This window comes from Peromyscus eremicus, chromosome 4 (genome assembly GCF_949786415.1).
Source record: "Peromyscus eremicus chromosome 4, PerEre_H2_v1, whole genome shotgun sequence".
Classification (NCBI taxonomy): domain Eukaryota; kingdom Metazoa; phylum Chordata; class Mammalia; order Rodentia; family Cricetidae; genus Peromyscus; species Peromyscus eremicus.
Genome location: NC_081419.1, coordinates 117,362,589 through 117,385,155, shown reverse-complemented (window position 1 = coordinate 117,385,155; position 22,567 = coordinate 117,362,589). Strand labels below are relative to the sequence as shown.

At 39.9% G+C, this 22,567-nt stretch overlaps 1 protein-coding gene and 1 long non-coding RNA gene across 3 annotated transcripts in view; one reads left to right on the top strand and one right to left on the bottom strand.

The window, feature by feature from the left end:
- Pcsk2 (proprotein convertase subtilisin/kexin type 2) overlaps positions 1-22,567 on the bottom strand; it is a 245,033-nt gene that overhangs the window by 207,802 nt on the left and 14,664 nt on the right. Inside the window, exon 2 of one of the 2 annotated variants that reach the window (XM_059259622.1) lies at positions 4,690-4,794. The exons of the other annotated variant lie outside the window; for it this stretch is intronic. Coding sequence (XP_059115605.1) covers positions 4,690-4,794 — 105 coding nt within the window. The remainder of the gene's footprint in view (positions 1-4,689; positions 4,795-22,567) is intronic. 2 annotated transcript variants of the gene reach the window in all.
- LOC131908582 (uncharacterized) overlaps positions 2,315-22,567 on the top strand; it is a 43,708-nt gene continuing 23,455 nt past the window's right edge. The window contains exon 1 of the long non-coding RNA XR_009378629.1: positions 2,315-2,471. This is a non-coding gene — a long non-coding RNA (uncharacterized LOC131908582). The remainder of the gene's footprint in view (positions 2,472-22,567) is intronic.

The window sequence follows — 22,567 nt, the reverse complement described above, 5'->3', positions numbered from 1 at the left end:
TTTTTACAAGAGCCTGAGTATCAAGAAATATAAATAGCTACACAAAGCAAACACTTAATGATAACAAATCATAAAATATTTATTTTAAGATAGTTTTTCTGGTACATCTATAATTTTAGCATTTAGTAAAGATGAGGGCAAATTTGCATATTGAGATAAATATTTGCATACTGAGATATATTTGTTTCTGCTTAAAGTATTACATCTTGGCTAAATATTTGATTAAATATTTTTTAATGTTCCTCAGAGTTGATGGATGCTTTTATTTTATAATTGGCCTCATTTCATAAACATGCAATACAAAAGTGGTGTTTTGGGCTATTATAGAAATTGTTGGAAATTCTGCCCCAGCCAAAATTAATTCAATGATTTGTTTTTGAAACTCAAGTCATCAGCTCAAACAGCAATTTTTAAAGTCAAACATTATAATGCAATACGATCTAATGATATACTAATTTGATACATGCTGAGGAATGCTGGTAGGAAAATACTGAAAATCTTTGTTTTCCATCATTAAACCATTATACTTCTGTATGAGAAGAAAACTTTGTGTACAGTAAAACACTGTAATTCATGAGATGAAATGTGCTTGAATTTGAGCTGAAATGTGTGGTGATTTGAATGAAATTAGACTCCACAGGCTTATATATTTTAATGCTTGGTCTCCAGTTGGTAGAACTGTTTGGGAAGGATTAGGAGGTATGACCATGTTTTAGGAAGTGTGACACTGGGGGCTAGCTAGCTTTGAGGTTTTGAAAGACTCTTGCTCTTTCTTTATCTCTGCCTCATGGCTGTAGACCAAGATGTGAGATCTCTGTTGTTCCTTCTTCACTAAGCCATCTTGGACTCTAACCCTCTGAAACTATAAGTCAATTAAACTCTTTCTTTTATAAGTTGCCTTGGTAATGGTGTTTGATCACAACAATAGAAAAATAACTAAGACAGTGTGTCAGGCAGTATTGGTTGGCATTGCATTCTGTGTGACAAAGTGTTGATGTATGTCAGAGCCAGGCTGTAGTGAAATTATGTGGCATAAAATGGGCATAGGCTGCCTGAAATACCTTGGATTCATTGTTCATTCCCTGTCATATGGTCAGAAACCTTTTCAGTTGCCAATTATTTTACAATTCCAGTATTTATTTATATAAGCCCATGTTGGTTGCAGCACACAATTTGAGAGGCTATGGTCTAGAAGACATTTTCAGAGAAGGAAGAAACAACTTACTATTAAATTCTGGCTTATGAATCACAATTAGCAACATTTATGCAAGAGATGAAAGCCTATATCAACTATTCTTCAGGTTCCCCAACCATTCCCCTTTTATTTCTCTACTTTTATTTACTTTCATTTTGCAATTTGTTGGTATATGCTTAGAAACCTTGTCTTAGTTAGGGTTACTGTTGCTGGGATAAAAACATCATGACCAAAACAACTCAGGGTGGAAAGGTTTATTTCCCTGGGGCTTCCATATCATTGTTCAGAATAGTGCCTGCCAATTCTGACCTCTGCAGATGTCTAGCATTATATGACCATAAGAATATTACACAGAAAAGATTGAAGCCTTAATGTAACATTTTGAAATGAAGCAGTTAGTTGTAAGTAGACTTTCCTTTTTCAAATAACAACAACAACAAAGTAACTTTTATTTGGTTAAAGATGTATGAGAACTTCATGCTCTATTTATTCTCTTAAAATGAATTTATTATTGACAACATTCAGGCTATTTAATCTTGACTAAGTTCCCTGATGACTTCTGTGGGCCTTTATGGGCAGGGCAGATGTTTACTTCTACTAGGTCCAGGCAGTTGACTACTAGGACACTTAAAATGCATGACAGAAGGGAACAGATGCCTCTGTATGATAATGGGTAAGATTTTGAGAAGAAAGATGAATGACCAGAATTACCAAGATGTGAACTCCCTTATTACTAACCCATCTCATTATCTACCCTTTTGTAAACATCACAGGACACCAAGAATCACCATGCCAGGGATCATTTTCAGTGAAATAATCTCAGCTTAGTGGCCTCACATAGTCTCCCTGATCCAAACAATAGCCTTTTAGATAACCTGTTCTTCAATTATCCTTTTAGCCTCCCTGGGCTTAAAAGTATCTCTCTGTTTTTGCCTCATTCCTTTTATGTATTTTTGAGTATGTGGGAGAGCAATAACAGGGCTTCTATAGCATTATATAAGTAAAATGAAACTGATTGCCCATCCCAGGTAAGCTGGGGCATGGTTGGCATGAGGGAGAACCAATATCATAGTGTACCTGGGTGGTCCTTGCCCTGTGGTGCTGTGGGATGGTCTGTATGTCAAGTGTGTTGCTGATTGGTCAGTAAATAAATCACTGATTGGCCATTGGCTAGGCAGGAAGTATAGGTGGGACAAGGAGAAGAATTCTGGGAAGTGGAAGGCTGAGGGAGAGACACTGCCAGCCGCCATCAGGACAAGGAAGATGTAAAGTACCGGTAAGCCACAAGCCACGTGGCAAGGTATAGATTTATAGAAATGGATTAATTTAAGCTGTAAGAACAGTTAGCAAGAAGCCTGCCATGGCCATACAGTTTGTAAGCAATATAAGTCTCTGTGTTTACTTGGTTGGGTCTAAGTGGCTGTGGGACTGGCGGGTGAGAGAGATTTGCCTTGACCGTGGGCCAGGCAGGAAAACTCTAGTTACACTGTGGTACTCACATTGGATTAAAAAATGATATTAATAAGACCCCTTTCAACGGTGCCCAAAGGTGTCCTCGGGCAATTAGCTAGTAGGGACAAGGACAAGGCTATGAAAGAGAGCTCTTCATTTGGGTCATGGTGATGACTTACACAACAGACTCAGCATTAGACATTTGGCCTTTATTGCAAAAGCAATGATAAAATGCCTTCTCAGAATCAAAATTCCTCCCAGGCCATGTGGGAAGACCTGTGTTAAGGAGTAAAACAAAATTGCCTATGGCCTGTCATCTGGTAGCTTGCTTGGGAGCCTTTACTTTCTAATTAAAGCCCTAATTAAAACTCACGGAATATTCATCAGTTTTAGAAAAAGAAATTCCCAGGTCTACTTACTAAAAAGGGATCTTGTACAAATCTCTAACTCAAACATCTTACCCACTTACTGTCTATTCCTCAAGATTCATATGAAAGAGGTTGCACTGCCTTCAAAGCATAGACATAAACTTGACCTTGGTGGTACTTTGCCTCTTAGAACTTGGCTAAGAGAAACCAGAATATCCCCAATGGGATGAGTGTATAGGTACATGAGGTAATTGGAGACTAGAGGAGGAAGAATGCCATGATGGTAAGGTTCCTGCTCTGAAGAGAAGGAACAGGAACACTGTAGAGGAACTCCTCATGGCTAAGGTCTCACATTTGGTTGGAAAAATGAATTTTAGCTGTCCGAGGGAATTGAAAATAAAATCTAGAATTCAAGAGTAAAATAAAAATTCGTAGTAAAAGATAGAGATCATGAGCACTAAGAAGACAGCCAAGTTCTCTTTGTAGCTGATGGAAATATAACTGTCACAACATGGAGAACAATTGATTGTGGGGTGCCTCGCCCTAGTGGACACATCTACTGTACAATCCTACACTCAAGATTCAGGGAACATCAAGGAAGAAGAGGGCAAGAAGATTGTAAGAGCCAGGGGACCAGGAAGTCTTCTGTGAGATTGTATCTCCTAGAAATGACATGGAAGATGTACCTAAGAAACCTTAACAATAGGGTTGCCTAAGCAAGACCAGAACAAAGACAACACCAATAAACATCCTAGCATGGAGGTTCATGGGGTTGAACCTCTAGACATAGACCTACAGGCAGCTAAGGACTACTGATGGAGGGAGAATCAATCTTTTCCAGAAATCTATAACAGGTTATCCAACACCAAGTGGCCATCTGTAAAATTATGTATATATATATATATATATATATATATATATATATATATATATATATATATATATATATATATATGGCACTAAGTGGACTCAGCACGTCGTATTTGTACAAATAAAAATATAGCAGTAATTCAAAAAAGGTCATAAGTTTGAGAAGGAGCAAAGGGGAGGGGTAGATTGAAGGCAGGAAAAGGAAGGGGGAAATGTTATGACTATATTTTAATTAAAAAAATTTAAAAAGAAAACAGCTGAGGAGTGAGGAGCAGATGGGTCAGTAGAAGAAGATACAGGGGATGAAGACTGACTGAGGTCTGTGGCTGCAGCCATGTGTGAATACTGAGACACCCACTCAGGAGAGCTGATCATCATCTACTGGTCTCCATATTGTTCCATTCATAATATGAAACACAGAAACCTTTTCAAAGCATGAACTTGCCAGTAGAAACCTTCCATAAACAACTCACTAAACCACTGTGTGTCTTTCCATTCACCACAGGCCAAAGCATGCTTCCAGGCAATCTGCAATCTTCACGCAATAATTAAAAAAGGCAATGAAGCACTCGAGAACCCCACCCCCACCCCCACCCCACCCCATCCCTGTCCATGTGGCCTAGGGTTATTTACTAAGCACTAAACGGGAGCAGGGAGTCTATGATGTCTTTCAATGATCCATTTCATATATCAAAGTATATAAAATCCCAGCATTTCAACATCTCCTGTCTGCCCTCTGTATCTACCAGGTGAGTTCTGGTGTGGCAGTAGAGATCAAGATTCAGGTTTCTGGACAGAACTCACCCTGGGGTCTCTCTCCAGCTGCTGCTTGTGGGGTAGGCTGCGTCTTCTTTTGGCCTTTGCAAGGCCATTGTGATAAAAGTGATACAGGCCTTCTGCAAAGGGGAGCTGTGGAAAGTCAAAGACAGGAGCATGGTTAGTTTCCGGATTGGCACCAGGATAGGGACATGTAAGCAGGAACTGTGTGAGGACACAGTTCAAATCTCCTGTTAGACCCCTAACCTCTGTGCTCTTGCTTTCCTCACTGCCTATCTGGCACCCATTTCCTCCCCTTTCTTCAAAGTTGTAGCTTTTATAACCCTGTCTTTACTCATACTCACACCAAATTCTCCAACCTCTTCTCTTGGAAAGTGTTTATACATCACTCTGTATCTAGTTGCCCCAGGACTGTGTTGTAACAAAGTGCTCTCTTACAGACTGATTCCCTAATCTCTCTTGGGGTTTCCCTGTGACTCTTTGGTATCTCTTATCTGGTTGGGAACACTGTGGTCACAAATCTGACAAGTGCCTGCTAGGTGCTAGGCCAGGTTCCACACTATCTTCCTATGTTCCAAAGATGCCTGGAATCAAGTGTGAATGCCAAGACCAGAGAAAAAAGTCATGGCAAGGAGAGCTTGTCTTTCTCTAAGAGTCACAGAAGATCTATCGTGTACTGTCATTTGTTTTATGGTCCCAGGTAACTTGAGGGAAGAACCTTGATCTAAAAGCTTGGACTCTTGGATATAGCCCATGTTTTTTATCATCTTACAGGACAGTCTTGGGCAAGTCACCCCCTTCCCCTTCTAGGACCCTCTCTTTCTCTTTTGCATATAGGTAAGCATATATAAAATTTACACACACACACACACACACACACACACACACACACATGCACATATATACACACATACATACATACACACATATATGTATAAAGACCCAAGGTCTCCAGATCTCTGTACCTCTTCCACATGCCTTCATATTGATGAAAATATAGTTTGCAGTACTTGCCCTGAACAATTAATTTAACAGAATGCTTCACAATGAAGAAAATAATGTGCACATATACATTTTCACTGGAGAGAGGACACATGGTTTTTATGAGATTTTCAAAGGGGTTCCTGAATTGAAGTGTTCCACCATTCAAAATATTTGATGGCAAAATATAGATATGTGTTGCAACCAAGTGCTTCTATGAGCCACAGGAATATGAAGTAGAAATTCAGTTGTATATGGTAAAGCTATACCTGGAAGAATCAAGGAATTCTTCCAGACGAACCCAAATCTCAGGGTGTATTTGGTGTTATTTGGCTTTTAATATATCAGCTGTTTTCTGCTATGAATTTCATGTGTGCTCTCATACTAACTATGTATTTATCTGAAATACTTCTCAAGCATTCTAGACCAAAATGGCAGACAGAATAAGCTTTTCAGACTAACCACTGATCTGAATTAAGGTAAACACTCTTAAGGAGACACTGCCTGTTCCCTAGGCCTAGGAGACAGGCAGAAGTTAGGTGCATAGCTTTGTTTCTTGTGCAAATGAAGCTCAGATCCTCCTTTCTCTCACAGCCCAAGTGGCATTCCAGAGCAATTGACTCAGAACAAAAGGGTTTTTGGATACCAGGTGCAGTGTAGCTAGGAGGCAGGCTTTCTAGCTCTGAGAGGAGTTACCCTGCCCTGCCAGTAAATGGCAACATAGAAAAATAGAGGCAGTTTTATTTTTAGGGACACACAGAGCTTGCAAGGGGATAGACCGGTTCCAGGAGAGGAACAGGAAGGAACCAAGATGGAGAGAAATGAAGATGAAGATGGGGATGGAGATGAAAAAGAACTTGGAGTTAAGAGAGGACAGGAGGAGAAGGGACAGAGAACTAGATTGGAGGAGAATTAGATTGGAGGATGAGAAGGATGATGAGGAAGAGCCAGATGAGGAAGAAGTAGGTGGGTAAGAATGAGATGAGAAAGACCAAGATGGGGCAGAACTAAGATGAAGGAATTAAGATAGCACTTAGAGGAAACAGCAGAAAGAGGTAGAGAGAATCAGGCAAGAAAAGAGCTAAGTAAGAAAACAGAATAGAAGCCATGTAGAGAGAGAACTGACTCAGAAGAATAAAGTGAATGAACTAAAAAGTTTTGTGTATGTAGATTCATTTAATATCATCAAAGATTAGAATATCAGCTAGTTGTAGATTTCTTCCATGGACCCTGTGAGAGGGCTATTGAGGGGCTGGCCCCCAATAGTCTTTGATAAAGTGCTTGGAAGAAAAGGGAACAGGAAGTGAATGCTTTGAAAGAAGTTTTTCAAAATTAAATGGGGCCTATTTGAGAAATTTTAGATCAAGTAGTGCTTCAGTGTGGCACAAATATTCTTAAGTAACTATCATCATTATAAAAGAAACATATAGTAGATTTAGAAAACTCAGGAAAACACAAACATAATACACAAAAAGAACCATTTTTTTTTTTTTTTTTTTAAATCACCTTTTCTTTACTAGTAGTATTTGGCATAAAGGACAATCTTTTTTTTCTTCTAAGCCAACCCATTCTCAAGAGCAAATCATTATTTTCTTAAATAAATGAGTTAATTTTGTTTGCATACATCACATCTATTACATATTATTATATAAAGTGGTTTTTCATCTTCCACTCACATGTTATCACACACTCTACTTTTACTTCTCTGTTGGTAGCAGTTGCTATGACATGAGATATACCATGATGTATTTAGACTTTCCACTTTTGTGGAATATTAGTTGAAGTTGTGTTTCATTCATTTATGCTGTGGAATATTTGTTTAATGATGCAAAGATGTGTTGTATTCTTTTATGTTGCATTTGTTTAATTTTATAAATCTGTGTTACTGTGCATGTCTAAAACACCTGATTGGTCTAATAAAGAGCCCAATGGCCAATAGTTAGGCAGGAGAAAGGATAGGTGGGGCTGGCAGGCAGAGAGAATAAATAGAAGTAAAGGGAGGAATGAAAAAAGGAGGAGAGGAGGACACTAGGGGCCAGCCACCCAGCCACAGTGCCAGCAACAGAAATAAAGAAAGACATATAGAACAGAGAAAGTTCCAGAGGCAAAAAGTAGACAGGATAATAAAGTTAAGAAAAGCTGGCTAGAAATAAGCCCAGCTAAGGCCGGGCATTCATAAGTAAGAATAAGTCTCTGTATATTTATTTGGGAGTTGTGTGGCAGGGCCTCCCAAAGAACAAAGAGTAAAAATAACCAGCTACATTCCATTGCTGATGTATGCTGAGACATTTCTTTCTCTCTTTCTTGTTTAATAATTAAAGATACTGCTATGTTTCAAGAATAATGAGTCCAGGAGCTCTAAAAGTCACTTTCAAAAAAGCAACTGAAACACTGGACACAATTGCCAAACAATGATTTCAGAATTCTGAAAATTAACAAGAAGTTTGCAGCCCCCACCGCCCCAGGAGCATTTAATCAAACAAGTACTCTGCCAATAATAGCCAAAATATTTGTGAGGTTTATAACGTGTCCTGTCTGTCCACTGATGCCAAATTCTAAAGTCCCTTAGATAGCAGATGGCTTCAAAGTCATCTCAAGCAGATCTGTGTAAAATGGCAACTTAACAGACACTGGAGGATGCGCCGGGATTGGAGTCATTCAAGAAGCCCCATTCCCAGATAACTGGAAGATAGCCAGAAAGTGCCATTTACAGGGACAAGGTTTGTTATATGACTCAGACATTGTTCACTGAGAAAGGCTTTATTTTTGGAGCATTTGTTGAAGACAGTCCATGGCCTAACACTGCAGCTGCTGCTGCTTCCCCTTCCTCTTCCTCTTCCTCTTCCTCCTCCTCCCTTCCTCCTCCTCTTCTTCCTTTTCTTCTTCTTCTTCTTCTTCTTCTTCTTCTTCTTCTTCTTCTTCTTCTTCTTCTTCTTCTTCTTCTTCTTCTTCTTCCTTCTAGTTTTCTGAGACAGGGTTTCTCTGTAGCTTTGGAGCCTGTCCTGGAACTCGCTCTGGAGACCAGACTAGCCTCAAACTCACAGAATTCCTCCTGCCTCTGCCTCCTGAGTGCTAGGATTAAAAGCCTGCATCACTACCACCTGGTGGTCACAGAGTTCAGAGAATTAGTCTAGGAAATACACTAAACAAACAAATAAATAAATCAACACAGCAACAATAAAGTCTAGAACATTCAGGGAGTGGGGAGAAATTTTACTTCCAGATTTGTTGTATGGTGTTCCTTAAGATGTCAGTCTTTAGTAAAAGTATCATGAGGCATATAAAGAAACAGGAACACACGGTCCATGCCTAGGACGAGGGGAGGATAAATAAAGACCCTCTGAGAAGTCTCACAAGAAGAGGAGAGAAATAGACAGGAAGAAACAATGGCTGAAAACTTCTGTAGTTTTACAAACAGCATTAATATTCCTATCTAAGAAGTGCAAGAAGATCAGAATAGGAAAAAGTCAGAGATTTGTATATTATACGTACAATAGTCAACCTGTCGAGAGGCAAACGTGAGAATCATATGAGCGTTGAGCCAAAAATGTATGTGAGATGCTTAGTAAGATTCAAAACTGCCTTTCTGCCAGGGATGAACCTCAGCAGTAGAGTGCTTGAATAGAATGCACAGAGCCTTGAGTTTGTTTTCAGTGTTGAGTACAACCCAACACAGAACACACAAAACCACCTGACTGCCTATTGGAAGTCATGGAAATTATATGACAGTTGGATAGCATATTCCTGATGCCAAAAGAAAATCCATTTACCAATAATTCTGGTCTAACAAAACTAATCTTGAAAAATAAAGAAACTCATACAGCTCCAGATAAATGAAATTCTCACTAAGAATTACTAACTTCAGATAAAATGGAAGGCTTTTTGACATTTATGGGAATCCAAGGAAAGAAATGAACAATCACAGTGCTGGCAAACAAAGTATAAAGGGCAGTGCTATAGTCTGGATCTGAGTTGTCTCCCAGATGCTCCTGTCTCGAAGGTTCCCATCTGGTGACACTGAAGAGGTGGTGGGAAGGACAGCATATGGAGCCTAGTTGGAGTAACTAGCTCAAAGCAAGGCAGTGGGGGTGGGTGTCTTTCTTTGGAGGGCACACTCCATCTCTGCCCTGTCCTCTGTCTTTCACATCTGGCCTCCTCCTTTACATATTCCCTCACTGTGATGTTATTCTCCACATCTGGCACAGAGGGAAGGAGTCTGTAGGTCATGGGTGGAAGCTTCTGAAGAGAAGAGCCAAGATAAGGCTTTGCTCCTGTATGCTGATGCCTCATGGATTTGCTCCTGTGTGCTGATATCTCATACCTTTCCTACTGTGTGCTGATGTCTCATGGATTTGCTCCTCTGTGCTGATATCTCATGGATTTGCTCCTGTGTGCTGATGTCTCATACCTTTCCTACTATGTGCTGATGTTCTCATGGATTTGCTCCTCTGTGCTGATGTCTCATGGATTTGCTCCTGTGTGCTGATGTCTCATACCTTTCCTATTGTGTACTGATGTTCTCATGGATTTGCTCTTGTGTGCTGATGTCTCATACCTTTCCTATTGTGTACTGATGTTCTCATGGATTTGCTCTTGTGTACTGATGTTCTCATGGATTTGCTCCTCTGTGCTGATGTTCTCATGGATTTACTCCTCTGTGCTGATGTCTCATGGATTTGCTCCTCTGTGCTGATGTCTCATGGATTTGCTCCTCTGTGCTGATGTTCTCATGGATTTGCTCCTGTGTGCTAATGTCTCATGACTACTGCATCACTGGTAAAAAGCTGAGTAACACTGAGATTATAAATGAATTTTTGCTTGTAACAGTCTTTTTTTCTCTACTTTATTTAAAAGGTGAGTATAAAGCAATAATTATAAAGATGTGTTTACTGGCCAATAATGTATACAATAAATTTGTGTAACAACCATAGCATAAAAATGGAGGAAGGGAATATAGCAACAATAGAGCCACATTTTATATATTGATCATTGTGGCTTTAAATCTGAGATAAGTTATTTAATATATTAATTGTAATCTCCAAAGCAACCAATAAAAATAAACAGTAAATCATGAAATAAATATGGTACCTTGTGATGATATACTACATAATATTTTTTATTTTAATTCTCTTTTAATATCAAATACCTATTTTGTCATGTAATAGTCTATAATTATCAAATAATCACAGTGCTTAAGATGGTACCCTGGATAACATTTAACACAAAAGGGAAGTTATGAAAGAACAGAGAAATAAAGTTATATGAGATTGTTTGGATGGGTGTGTCTTAACGATTCCCAGGCTAGCTTTATTGGGAAGCGATAGATACTTTGGGGTCAGGGATTTGTAGAGGGTCCTTAGGTTATTTGGGGGTATCCCCTGAAAGGGGTCTATAGTGCATTATTTGTCTCTTAGGGCTTGAGATGTGGCCACTGGCTCTGACGTGGGCTTTCACCACAGCGATATAGAGGTCTTTTTCAGAGTTCCAAATCAATGGGATCAGTTGATTTAGGACTTTGAGCCTGATGGTCCATGGGCCAAAGCAAACCTCTTTTTACCTCATAAGTAGCCTGTTTCAAGTACTTAATCAGGGATGCAAAACTGGATACATAGACATGTAGAGGAGAAATAAAAAATGACATGTGTAAATTTTATCAATATAAAGTAAAAAGTTTCAAAATTTCAGTCAAAAGTTAAACTGCCAGAATTGATAAGAAAAGCATTCAATATGTGACTGCACCATGTGCTATTCACTAGAAGCATTTTTCAGATCCAAATACACAGGTTGAAAATTAAAGAATGTGAAAAAATATATTATCTACACAATAGTAAAATAATAGGTGTTGCTATATAAGTATCAAACTAAACCAATTTAAGACAAAATTTATTGATAGAAACAAGGAATAACATTTTATAATGATAAAAATAAATCCCTCAAGTGGCATGAAACTATAAAAATATGCAATTCACCTATTAACAAAGTCTCTAAAAGACGAAACAAAACCTGGTAGAATCGCAGGGAGAAATGAAATAATTTGTCAGTCACTGTTGGTGCTCCAGTTTGGATTTGAACATCTCCTAAAAGCCTGTGTGCTGAAGACTTCATTTCCAGGGTGGTGCTGTTTGAAGGCGGTGGAAACTTTAGGAGGTGGGGTCCAGTGATGGTTCTTTAGTCATTGAGCGGCCCTTTCTTCTTCTTTTCCTTAGTTTATGATGTAAGTGGATTTTCTCTGTCACCCTTTACCCTCTGGTATCGGGACAATTGACCACAGACTAGAGACTCTGAAAATATGAGCCAAAATATGCCCTTTCTTTCTGTGGGATAACTATCTTGGGTGTTTTGTTCCAGTGATAGAAAGGTAGTGACCACAGTTCGAGACTTGAAAGACCTGCTTGCATTAGGACTGAAATGCTAGGCTGAAGATTAAAGAGTAAACTGAAGGCATGAACAAATCTATAAACCAAGAAGGCTTAGCAGATGCACACAATATTTGTCAAGAAGTAGAAGAAAATATGTCTTCTCAAATACATGTGAAATATTCTCCAGGACACACCATATGCTGGGATATTGAATGGGTGTCAATCAATTTAGAGAATGAAAACATAAAATATGCTTTGTGATCACACTTTATAATGACATTAAAAAGAAAATCATGCAGTTCAGGAATATGTGAAAATTAACAATATATTACTAAATTATTAATAAGTGAAAGAAAAATTACAAGATCAATTAGAAAATATTTTGAGTCGAATAAAACAAAAGCAAGAATACCAGAACTTATGGATTCAGGCAAAGCAATGCTTAAAGGAATATTTGTAGCTATAAAATGCCCAATAGAAAAGAAGGGGATTGGAGATATAGCTCAGTGGTAGCATGATTTCTTACTATGCTTAAGGCCCTGGGGTCAATCTCAGTCCCTTGGACACAAGGAGGAAGGGGAGGAGGAGGATGGGGAAGGAGGGTGAGAAGGAGGGCGAGGAAGAGGACGATGATAAGAAGGAAGAAGAGAAGAAAGATCCGGAATCAGCAGCCTAATTTTACATCTGACGAAACTTGAAAAAGCAAGTTGCATCCAAACTGTCACAGAACTGTAATCCCAGCAGAAGGGAAGTGGAGGCAGGAGGATCATGAGTTCCAGGCCACCATGAAATCCTGCCCCCACCCTAATCCCAAGAATAACAAAAGTAAAATATTTGTGTTAAAATAAATGAAACAGAATACAGAAAAACATAAAGTTCAACAAGTTATTCTTTAAAATATATAACAAGAATGACAAATCTGAAATTATTGTTAAGAACAAAAATAAGAGAAAATGCTCAAATAAATAAAACTGCCAGTGAAAGAAGGGACTCCTCTACTAGTTTACAGAAATAAAGTGAGTGTGAGAGTGTGGCGGGGCCATCGTTAAGATCTACAATGTCTTCCAGAAGCCTCGAGTTAACATCTAGGCTCTCACTTTTCACTGTGGAGAGGTGGTAGAAAACTGTAAGAGGTAGGGCCTCCTGAGAGGTCTTCAGGTCTTTGGATCCACATCATAAAAGGAGCTAGTTGCTTCCTCTTTCTCCCCCTTTGCTTTCTAGTGATGATGTGAGCAGCTTTAATATACCACTTTGTCACAGACCCCAAAACAAAGCCTCCCAAACTGGGAACCCCTAAATCTCTTTTCTCCTTATAAGTTGACTGTGTTGGGTATTTTTTTTTTTTTTTACAATAACAGACAATGGACACTATACATAAATGAAATTTTCCTTATATCCCAGGATTGTTCAGTGAGATAACAGTATGCTTCTCCAAGTTTCTCCTCAGGTTGTATATTCCAAAATTTACCAAAACCAGAGTAAAAATACAAATGTCCATTTTTCTGTATTCTCAACAACATGAAATCAGTAGCTACTGATTGATGTTTAAATATTTGCCAATTTGATAGATAAATATACCACTTTATTTGGGTTTCTTTGTTCTAAATGTTTGAGTATTTTCATATGCTTATTTGCCATTAAGGTTTCTTCTCTTTGAATTGTCTGAATTTCTAACCCTCAAATACAGCCACAATGAAATAGTTATTGTTTTATACTACCACATTTAGTATTTTTCCCTTAGCTGTGGATAACAGGAAAGAAATAGCTAAATAAAAATATGCTTTATTTCCTTGCCTTTTAGGGCAACTTGGAAGTTTGTATTAAGATTAGTTATCTGTCTATTTATGATATCAGTCACAGCAGCTCAGATAGAGGCTCTGCTGGAACATTCTTGGCTTGGGAGGAGAGGGCTAGGATCAGGTCTGTGGCTTTAGGGTGGGCTTCAAGAGCACAGCCAACTCTGCCAGGGGACTGGCATGCAAGAGAAAGTCTTTAGAACACTGTAGCTTTTGTAATTTAGTTTCTGTTCATTAAAAACCAGGTTCTCTAGGGCATATTTAACATAAATATTTCAGGTTCATTTTCCAGGCTCAATGGTTCTTGAATACATTTTCTACTTAACCCTACTCATGTGCTTGGGGTAATGTTAAGATTTTAGTATTAAAAAGTGGACTGAAGGGAAGAGAACTCTGCCATAAAGCCACTGGCTACCCAAAATCATATGCCCTTGACTACTGCTTGTTATACCAGATTTAGATTTTCACTTCCTATTAAATAGGGCACTATAAATCTGAGAATTTTAACACTAGAAAAGAACTTGGGGTTAAGTACCAGTGAGTTTTGGAAGAATATCCTTTATTTTTCTTCTGGCTTTGTTTATTGAGTTTTAGAAACTAAATTTGAATGGACGCAAAGGGAAATTTTCCTTCCAGTGGACTTATGGAGGTGATGGTAGAAGTTGAACACCATCATTTAGGAAACAGCACATCAGGAAGTGTGGCTGGTGAACATCACCAATGGACGACAAAGTTAATGGGGAAAAACACAATGACAGGCGAATAAAGGGAACCTAGAAGATCCTGCCTTAACCAAGTGAACTAAGTGAATGGCCCCATGATGAGATGCTGCAGTCACATGCCTAGGCATCCATAGGAAGGACATACGCTCCCTGTGTAAAGCTCTAGGGACAAATATATAATGTGTATTCTATCAGGTGGAAATGTCAGACAAACCCATAACTGGCCAAGTGTCTTTGAAGTCATGTTCATGAAAGACTAAGAACTTTTCAAAATTGAAGGAGACAAAGAAGACAGGGCAGTTCAATACACACACCCTGGGTTAGAGCCTGCATCAGAGAAAAGGACATTTGTGGGGCCACTGGAAAATTTTGTAAAGATCTTAATAATTAGTATCAATGCTTCCCTGCTGCTTTTACTAACTGTACTATGATTATGTAAGATGTCAGCTTGGGAAAGGCTGAGTTAAAGGCAGGACTAAGGGAACAAATTCTCCATGCTCTTGCTTATTACTTGTCTTTTTAAAGAATTTCGGTAAATGTAAGTAGTGTCAAAATTTCCATTTCAACCACTTTAACTTATGCAGACTAGTGCTATCAAGTACATTTCACTATGTACCCATTGTCAACCTCCCATTGTCACCAACCCCAAATAAAACTCTCAGCCAAGTGTGGTGGCACAGGCCTGTATTCCCAGCAGTCTGAGAGACTGAAGCAGTAGTGAGGCCAGCCTGGGCTATAGTGAGACCCTACTGCAAAGAACAAGCAAACACAGTTGAAGGTGGAGCTCAGTGGCAGACCACTTGACTAGCATGTGTGAGCCTTTGGGTTGGATAATCTGTATCTTGAACACACACACTCAGAGGAAACACTATCCTCCACTGTGTCCCCCTGAAATATGAGCTAAAACATCAAAACCAATCTGTAACTGTGTGATGGTTAGTACCATTTGTCAATGTGGCAGAATCAGGATCAGTTGGGAGATGGGCCCCTGGGCATGCCTACATGAGATAACTTTGATATCCTTAGCTGACGTGAGAAGAAGACTGTCTTGACTCTAGATGGATCCATTCTCGTCTGAGAGGATCCCAGAGTGCATAGAACCAAGTGGAGAGTACCATGCATCATTCATCATTCGCTGTTCCTTGACTACAGCAACGTGATGTGACCAGCTGCCTTAAGCTCCTGATGCCTCATAACTCCTCTGCCCTGATGAACTATACTCCTGAAGAGTGAGTCAGAAAAAAAAAATCTTTCTTCCCTAAGTTGCTTTTGCTAGGGTATTTTAACACAGCAGCAGGGAAAGAAACTATGACAACCCATTAAGCAACCTCCCTTCTCCTCTCAGGCTGGCAACTGTATACCTTCTGTCTCTGTGATATCTCTTGTCAGTGGAAGCATACAACACTTGACCTTTTATGCCTGCCTTATTTCACTTAAGCACAATGTCCTTAAGGCTCTTATGTCCTGAGCATGTCTCAGAGTTCCTTCCCTGTTAGCACGAAGCAATAATTCACTCTGTGCACTCACATTCTACGTTTCGTTTTCCATTCAAGCGTCGGTGGGCACTTGGGTTGCTTCTCATATTGGCTCTTGCAAAATACATAGCCATGAAAACGAGTACACCCCAACATTTAAAAGTCGAAGATCATTTCTAAAGTGAGAGTTAAATGTAAATGTATTTTAATATTTAAATGTAAATGTCTTAGGGGAGGGTCACAGGCCCTATCACTTCTGAGAGTCATATACGGAGGTAGATTCCCACGGCTGTGTTACCAGAGCTAATTGAGTTACACCCTGTGGCTTGGTCTAGTTGCTTCATTTCGTAAGAACAGACACTGGGGGCGAGGGAGATAGCCTGGTCGGGTACAATGCTTGCTGTGTAAGCATGGGGGCATGAGTTCGGGTCCACAGCATCTACAGAAAAGCCAAGAGCAGTGATGTGTGCTTATAACTCCAGCGCTGGCGGGTGGGGAAAGCAGAATCTCCAGGGCTCGCCAGTGAGACAGCTGAGCTGAACCAATGAGCTCCAGAGTCACTGGGAGGCCCTGTCTCAAAAAATCAGGTGGAGACAATAGAGGAACACTAGAGTTACAGCCCTCACACATACAGTAATAGGTGTGCACTCATACATTTAACACACATAGAGAGAGACACACATAAATGCATGGATGGCCAGGCGGTGGTGGCGCATGCCTTTAATCCCAGCACTCGGGAGGCAGAGGCAGGCGGATCTTTGTGAGTTCGAGGCCAGCCTGGTCTACAGAGCGAGATCCAGGAAAGGCACAAAGCTACACAGAGAAACCCTGTCTCAAAAAAAAAAAAAAATGCATGGATGGATGGATGCATCTGTGCAAAAGCACAAAAGAACAGAAGTCCTAGCCACTGAGAGGGTGAAGGCTCAGGTCTCCCAAGAATCCCTTCATCTTTCCTAATTCTATGTTCCATCCATCTTTGTAAACATGGCTATGAATCTGTGAGACCTTGGACTGGAATTCATGGCCAAGTGAGTGGAACTCACATGCAGCCACACTGTGAATGATATCCCCACCCCTGGACCCTTGGGAACCATGATGGTGACTTCTTTGTTAAGAGCTCTCTGGGCTGTGGAAGCAAATGGAGCTAATTGATCTGATGAGGCTATATTCAGAAACTCTCATGAGCTTCTTCTTGGGCAATGTACAAACAGATACATTGACCAATTACAAATTAATGCAATATATATCTGCACATTGGTTACTCTGCTTCTTATCTTTGGAGGGCAGACTCCAGATCTACTGTCCTCTGCCACAGTCAGCTGTTTGAGAACACTGTGCAAGCAGGAGCCCCATCAGGAAGGGAAGAGAGATGCTGTGTGCCTCCCAGTAGGGGAAGGCACTTTCCACCTGAACCTCTCAGTGATGCGATACTGATAGATGCATTCCTCCATATCTAAGAATAATTCTAGTATTACAAATAGTTGAGACATTAAAAACAATGGTAGGTCCCCAAATACTCGGTTGAATGCCGCAGTAAAAAAACTTCTCATATTATAGTCATTTCATACATGTTTAAATGACTTTCTTCCTAGAAACATACACACACACGTGCACACACAGTCATATACAGATGTGTGCACACATACATGTGCACATACTCACACACTCTCACAAACACATTCACACATGCTCACAAACACTCTCACACACACATGCACACACACTCACACACACATGTGCATGCACACACATTGTTTTGGTGCTATTACTTTATTCCTTTAAGGTAAAATGTGCATGGTTCCTGAAGGAAGGAGAAAATGAGAGGGAGGAGGATTCAGAGCCAACTGTCAGCTTGCAGACTCAGGCTAGGTAACAGTATACTAATGCTGCTAACTCAGACTTGCAGAGTGCTGAAAATTCTCATTATATTACAAAATTGTATGAATCCCAGCATGGCTTCCCAGTACTTCTCTCATTTCCCTCTTGCTTCATTTCCCACCCATGTATGGCTCCAAGCTGAAGCACTTATTTGAACCCATACACTTGTGTGGTGATATTGTATTCCCTAATAAACTTATCTGGCGTCAGAGAACAGAACAGCCACTAGATATAGAGGCTAGAAAAATGGTGGCACACACACCTTTAATCCTAGCATTCTGGAGGCAGAGATCCATCCGGATCTCTCTGAGTTAAAAGCCACACTGGAAACAGTCAGGCATGGTGACACGCGCCTTTAATCTCAGGAAGTTATTGCAGGAAGCAGAAAGGTATATAAGGCATGAGGACCAGGAACTAGAGCTCTTTTAAGCTTTTAGCTTTTAGCAGTAGTTCAGCTGAGAGGTGAGGACTCAGAGGCTTCCAGTCTGAGGAAATAAGATCAGCTGAGGAATTGGTGAGGTGAGGGTAGCTGTGGCTTGTTCTGTCTCTCTGATCTTTCAGCGTTCACCCCAATACCTGGCTCCAGGTTTGTTTTTATTAATAAGACCTGTTAAGATTCATGCTACACATTTGCTTCTCCCAGCACCAGGTAAGCCCAGATGAAAAGGCATGGCATTTGGATGCAGCTTGTGCCTGCCTTCCTTGAGGCCGGGGTTTGACAACGCATTGGTGCTCCAAAAAGGCTGTGTTCACAGCCTCCATCCCAGACGCTATACTAATGTGCATTTCTTCTTAGAAGTAATGCTGTCATAGATTCTGGGACCCAGCACTCCCCAAGTGAAAGCCTCTTTTCTGACCAGAAACTCCTTCTCCTGACTGCTTGCTTGCATTTGCCCACCTTGCTTACTTTCATGACCTTCAGCTGGGCTTCCCTGGGGGTCCAGTTTGGGGGAAGCTCAGGAGTCATTCTACATCTGAATATTCTTACAACCTTGCCCTCTAGTAGTTACTGTCAAGATGTTTCAGGAATAAAACTGGGAGATGAAACAATACAGCCAAGGTTACAAACTGCTTGGCAATTACTTGACGATTATATTTGGGGGCTTGCATTTAGCAAACAGGGATGGGACCTGTGTTTTCCTGATGTTTCCCAGAGACTGCACTAGATTTTCTTTAATTGTACATAATGGTAAGGCAAGCCATGGTGCCCTTGGGAGAATAGAGAAAGAACTGGTGGAGGTTATCTACCTAACACCCTCCCACTGTCTGTCTATGCTATGTCATTTATCATCTATCTGTCTGCCTGTCTGTCTATCTATCTATCTATCTATCTATCTATCTATCTATCTATCTATCTACCCATCTATCAGTAACACTTACCTACTATCATCTATTATCTACCAATCATCTATATATCTATCATCTACCCACGATCTATAATTTATCTATTTATTTAGCTATAATCTGTCATCATTCTATCTATCTATCTATCTATCTATCTATCTATCTATCTATCTATCTATCTATCTATCCATATATCTATCTATTTATCTATCTATGTACCTATCTATCTATCTATCATGATCATCTATCCTTTAAACTTTATACTTTTGAAAAATGATATCAGGACAAATTAAATATTAAGATATCAACATTAGTCTCAATGGGACAGAACAACAGAAAGCGTAGCAGTGGTGGTGAAGGAAGAAGGGGTACAAAGAAAAAGAAGTTTATTGCATTTTAGAAGATGAGAGCTGGAATGCTACACAGCTTTGAAAGCTCTGCTGCCTTTCTCGTTGACACGGACTGACCCTCACAATGTACCTTCTGAGAAAAACAAAGTGGCATGTGTAAATAAGGTACCCAGGTAAAAAGATGCATGTTAAATGTTCACCTGCTAGGGAAAATTGGCCAGGTATAATATTTCAGTTGATTTAATTGTCCTGTGTTCACTTCTCTGTATTATTTCCGGCAGTGCCATTTGTGTGCTTTAGAAAGTTGACATGTACAATAAAATATTTGTATTATGAAAAGTAAAAGCAAGTGGAGTCCATAGCATCCCAGTACCAGGTCTTACTTCACAGAGACCCAGAGAGTAAAGCATCTTAGCCACTATCTGAGGGGAGAGAATGGTTTCAATTTGGGAGAATCCTGTGATTCTGGGAGGCCATAGTTGCTTAGGTAAGAGAAAAATCTGCTGTGCCTAGGCAGAAGTGAGTGCAGCCAGGCCAGAGGAGGAGGGGGTGCCAAAGCAGCAAAGATGCAGAGCACAGAGGGTGAGGAGCCAGGAGGTAAGATGCTGGACTGAAGGAACAACTAATCTCATTTCTGAGAGTCCTTTTCAATTCTCATGGCCCAGTGGTGACTGAAGACTTCCCAGAGACGCATATTTTAATTCTGTCTGCTCCCTTGATATCATCAGGAAAATGCCTTGGGTGCATGGTGAGGGTTTTGCTGGGCAGGCACCATCAAGGCTGTGGCCAAGTTTTATGGTTAAGCCACTATTCTGGAGAGTGTGGATTGTGGATGTGGGACAGAGATGTGATTTGCTAATAGGAAAGTTTTTGTGGAAGCTTGATCCAGAAATGAAGACCTAGCCCCTAGAGTTGGTGTGAATATTGGAGAAAGCGTAGGGCTTTTACAGGGATGTAATGGGATTCTGTGTGGGTGTTATTTAGATCCCAAGGACCCACGTTTCTAGTTTACCTCTGGCTTATACAGCTAAGAGAAGTGAGGTTCAGACCGTTACCAGTTACAAAACTTTCTGCTGTGGCAGAGGAGAGCAAAGCCTCACCGTGGCAGAGGGAGTTGAAGTGAGTTCACATTCACAGAGGGAGAGAACAGTGTTGCCTTTGAGTCAGTCCAAACATCTTTGTGAGTAATTTAAATTTTAAACATAATTTTACACTTAATACCTCTGCAGAAATAGACTCTTAAGAGAAGTGTGCATTTTTTGTGTGTATATGTATATATGTATATTTACATATGTATATGTAACATATCCACACATATACAACACATATTTTCTATTATGTTTTGCGACAAATATAATGTGCTCCTTAGTGGGAGTTTGTCTGCCATATTCTCACGAGTAAGCTGACACAAGGTGGTTTAGCATTGGTATTAGGTATGCTTCTTGGTTCAGTCTACAGTCTTTAAAGTGTGGCAACCACAAGTTCACAACAGTAGTTGTGATCACACCCTCCTAACAGTGAACTTGCAAACCAAGGACAGGATACACCTGTAGACATGCACCATGCTTCTCGCTCACTTATTTTTGGACATCCACATACAAAGGTCTATATAACTAACACCCTATTTCAGTGGACTCCAGTTGCTATAACTATCCAGAGAGCAAGTCGTTAGGAGTAGAATTCAGAACAAGTTATTCTGTGTATTTATTTTTACTGTTTCTTTCCTTTTAATTTAGGAAGGGAGCATAGCTGGGCAATGGAAAGAAAATGGGGTGTGTGTGAAGAAATGGATATTTTGAGTACATCCATGATGCTAGAACTATAAAAGGGATATCGTAATTGAAATCACTCAACAAGAGGACATTCCACTCTCAGCAGAGTGGCATATGGATGCACATAAAATCATATGCTGTCTCATAAAACTCAATCAATGAGAAGCAGCACGAGATAATTTCATACAGAAGGCAAGCACACCACATTATTTAGATGAATAAAGTAAATATGATTTTTGCTAGGGGAAGGCTCGACAGCTTCTTTAAACAGATGTCTTTCATACAGTAAAGCAGCCTCATTACTTGTGGTGTCTCTAGCCCTTATGTCAACATGAGGCCAGTGGAAGCAGGCTATCATTGCTTTGAGTAAGTAGCTACCACAGAAGACAGCGTTCAGCTGAATCTGGTTAGGGTGTTACATAAGGTTACTGTGGTCTAATAAATTTATTTGCATGTAGAACTTGAGACTGAATGCTATGAGTTTTTTACTCCCCAAGTCATAAAGCTGATGTTTTAAAAAGCTAAATGGAGGGCTGGAGAAATAGCTCAGAGGTTAAGAGTGCTAGCTGCTCTTCCAGAGGTCCTGAGTTCAATTCCCAGCAATCACATGGTGGCTAACAACCATCTATAATGAGATCTGGTGCCCTCTTCTGACCTGCAGGCATACCTGCAGGCAGAACACTGTATACATAATAAATAAGTAAATCTTTAAAAAAAAAAAAAAAGCTAAATGGAGATATCAGATTAGGTGAATTCACCAACCTACCCAAAGAACTAATAATAAGCTTTGCATATAAAGTTGAGTCTATCATCATCTAGTCTGTAGGATCTATCACTTTGAGTGTTCCTCATCTCCACAGGGCTTAACAAAGACTTGTCAATAAAATAATATTGTTCTTCCAAAATTAGCAGATTTTCTATGGTTAATGTATAAGGAACTTAAAAGTAATGGGAAGTCATTGGGCGAACCCTTGGAACACATGATTCTAGTCAACCTTGGCCACTTCTGGACTACACCTAAGCAACTGCTCTCCGTGAATGACAGTTCACACTGTCTGTGAGTCTACGAACCACACTTCCCTCTAACAGGGACCACAGCAGGATGAAACAGCTGAGTTACTCTTTGTTTTAATACTGAGCACACAGCCTGCATGGTATTCAAACTGTGATTTATGCCTAAGAACTGAACATGGACATATCAAGTCTAGGATGATGTTAATCAGGTAGT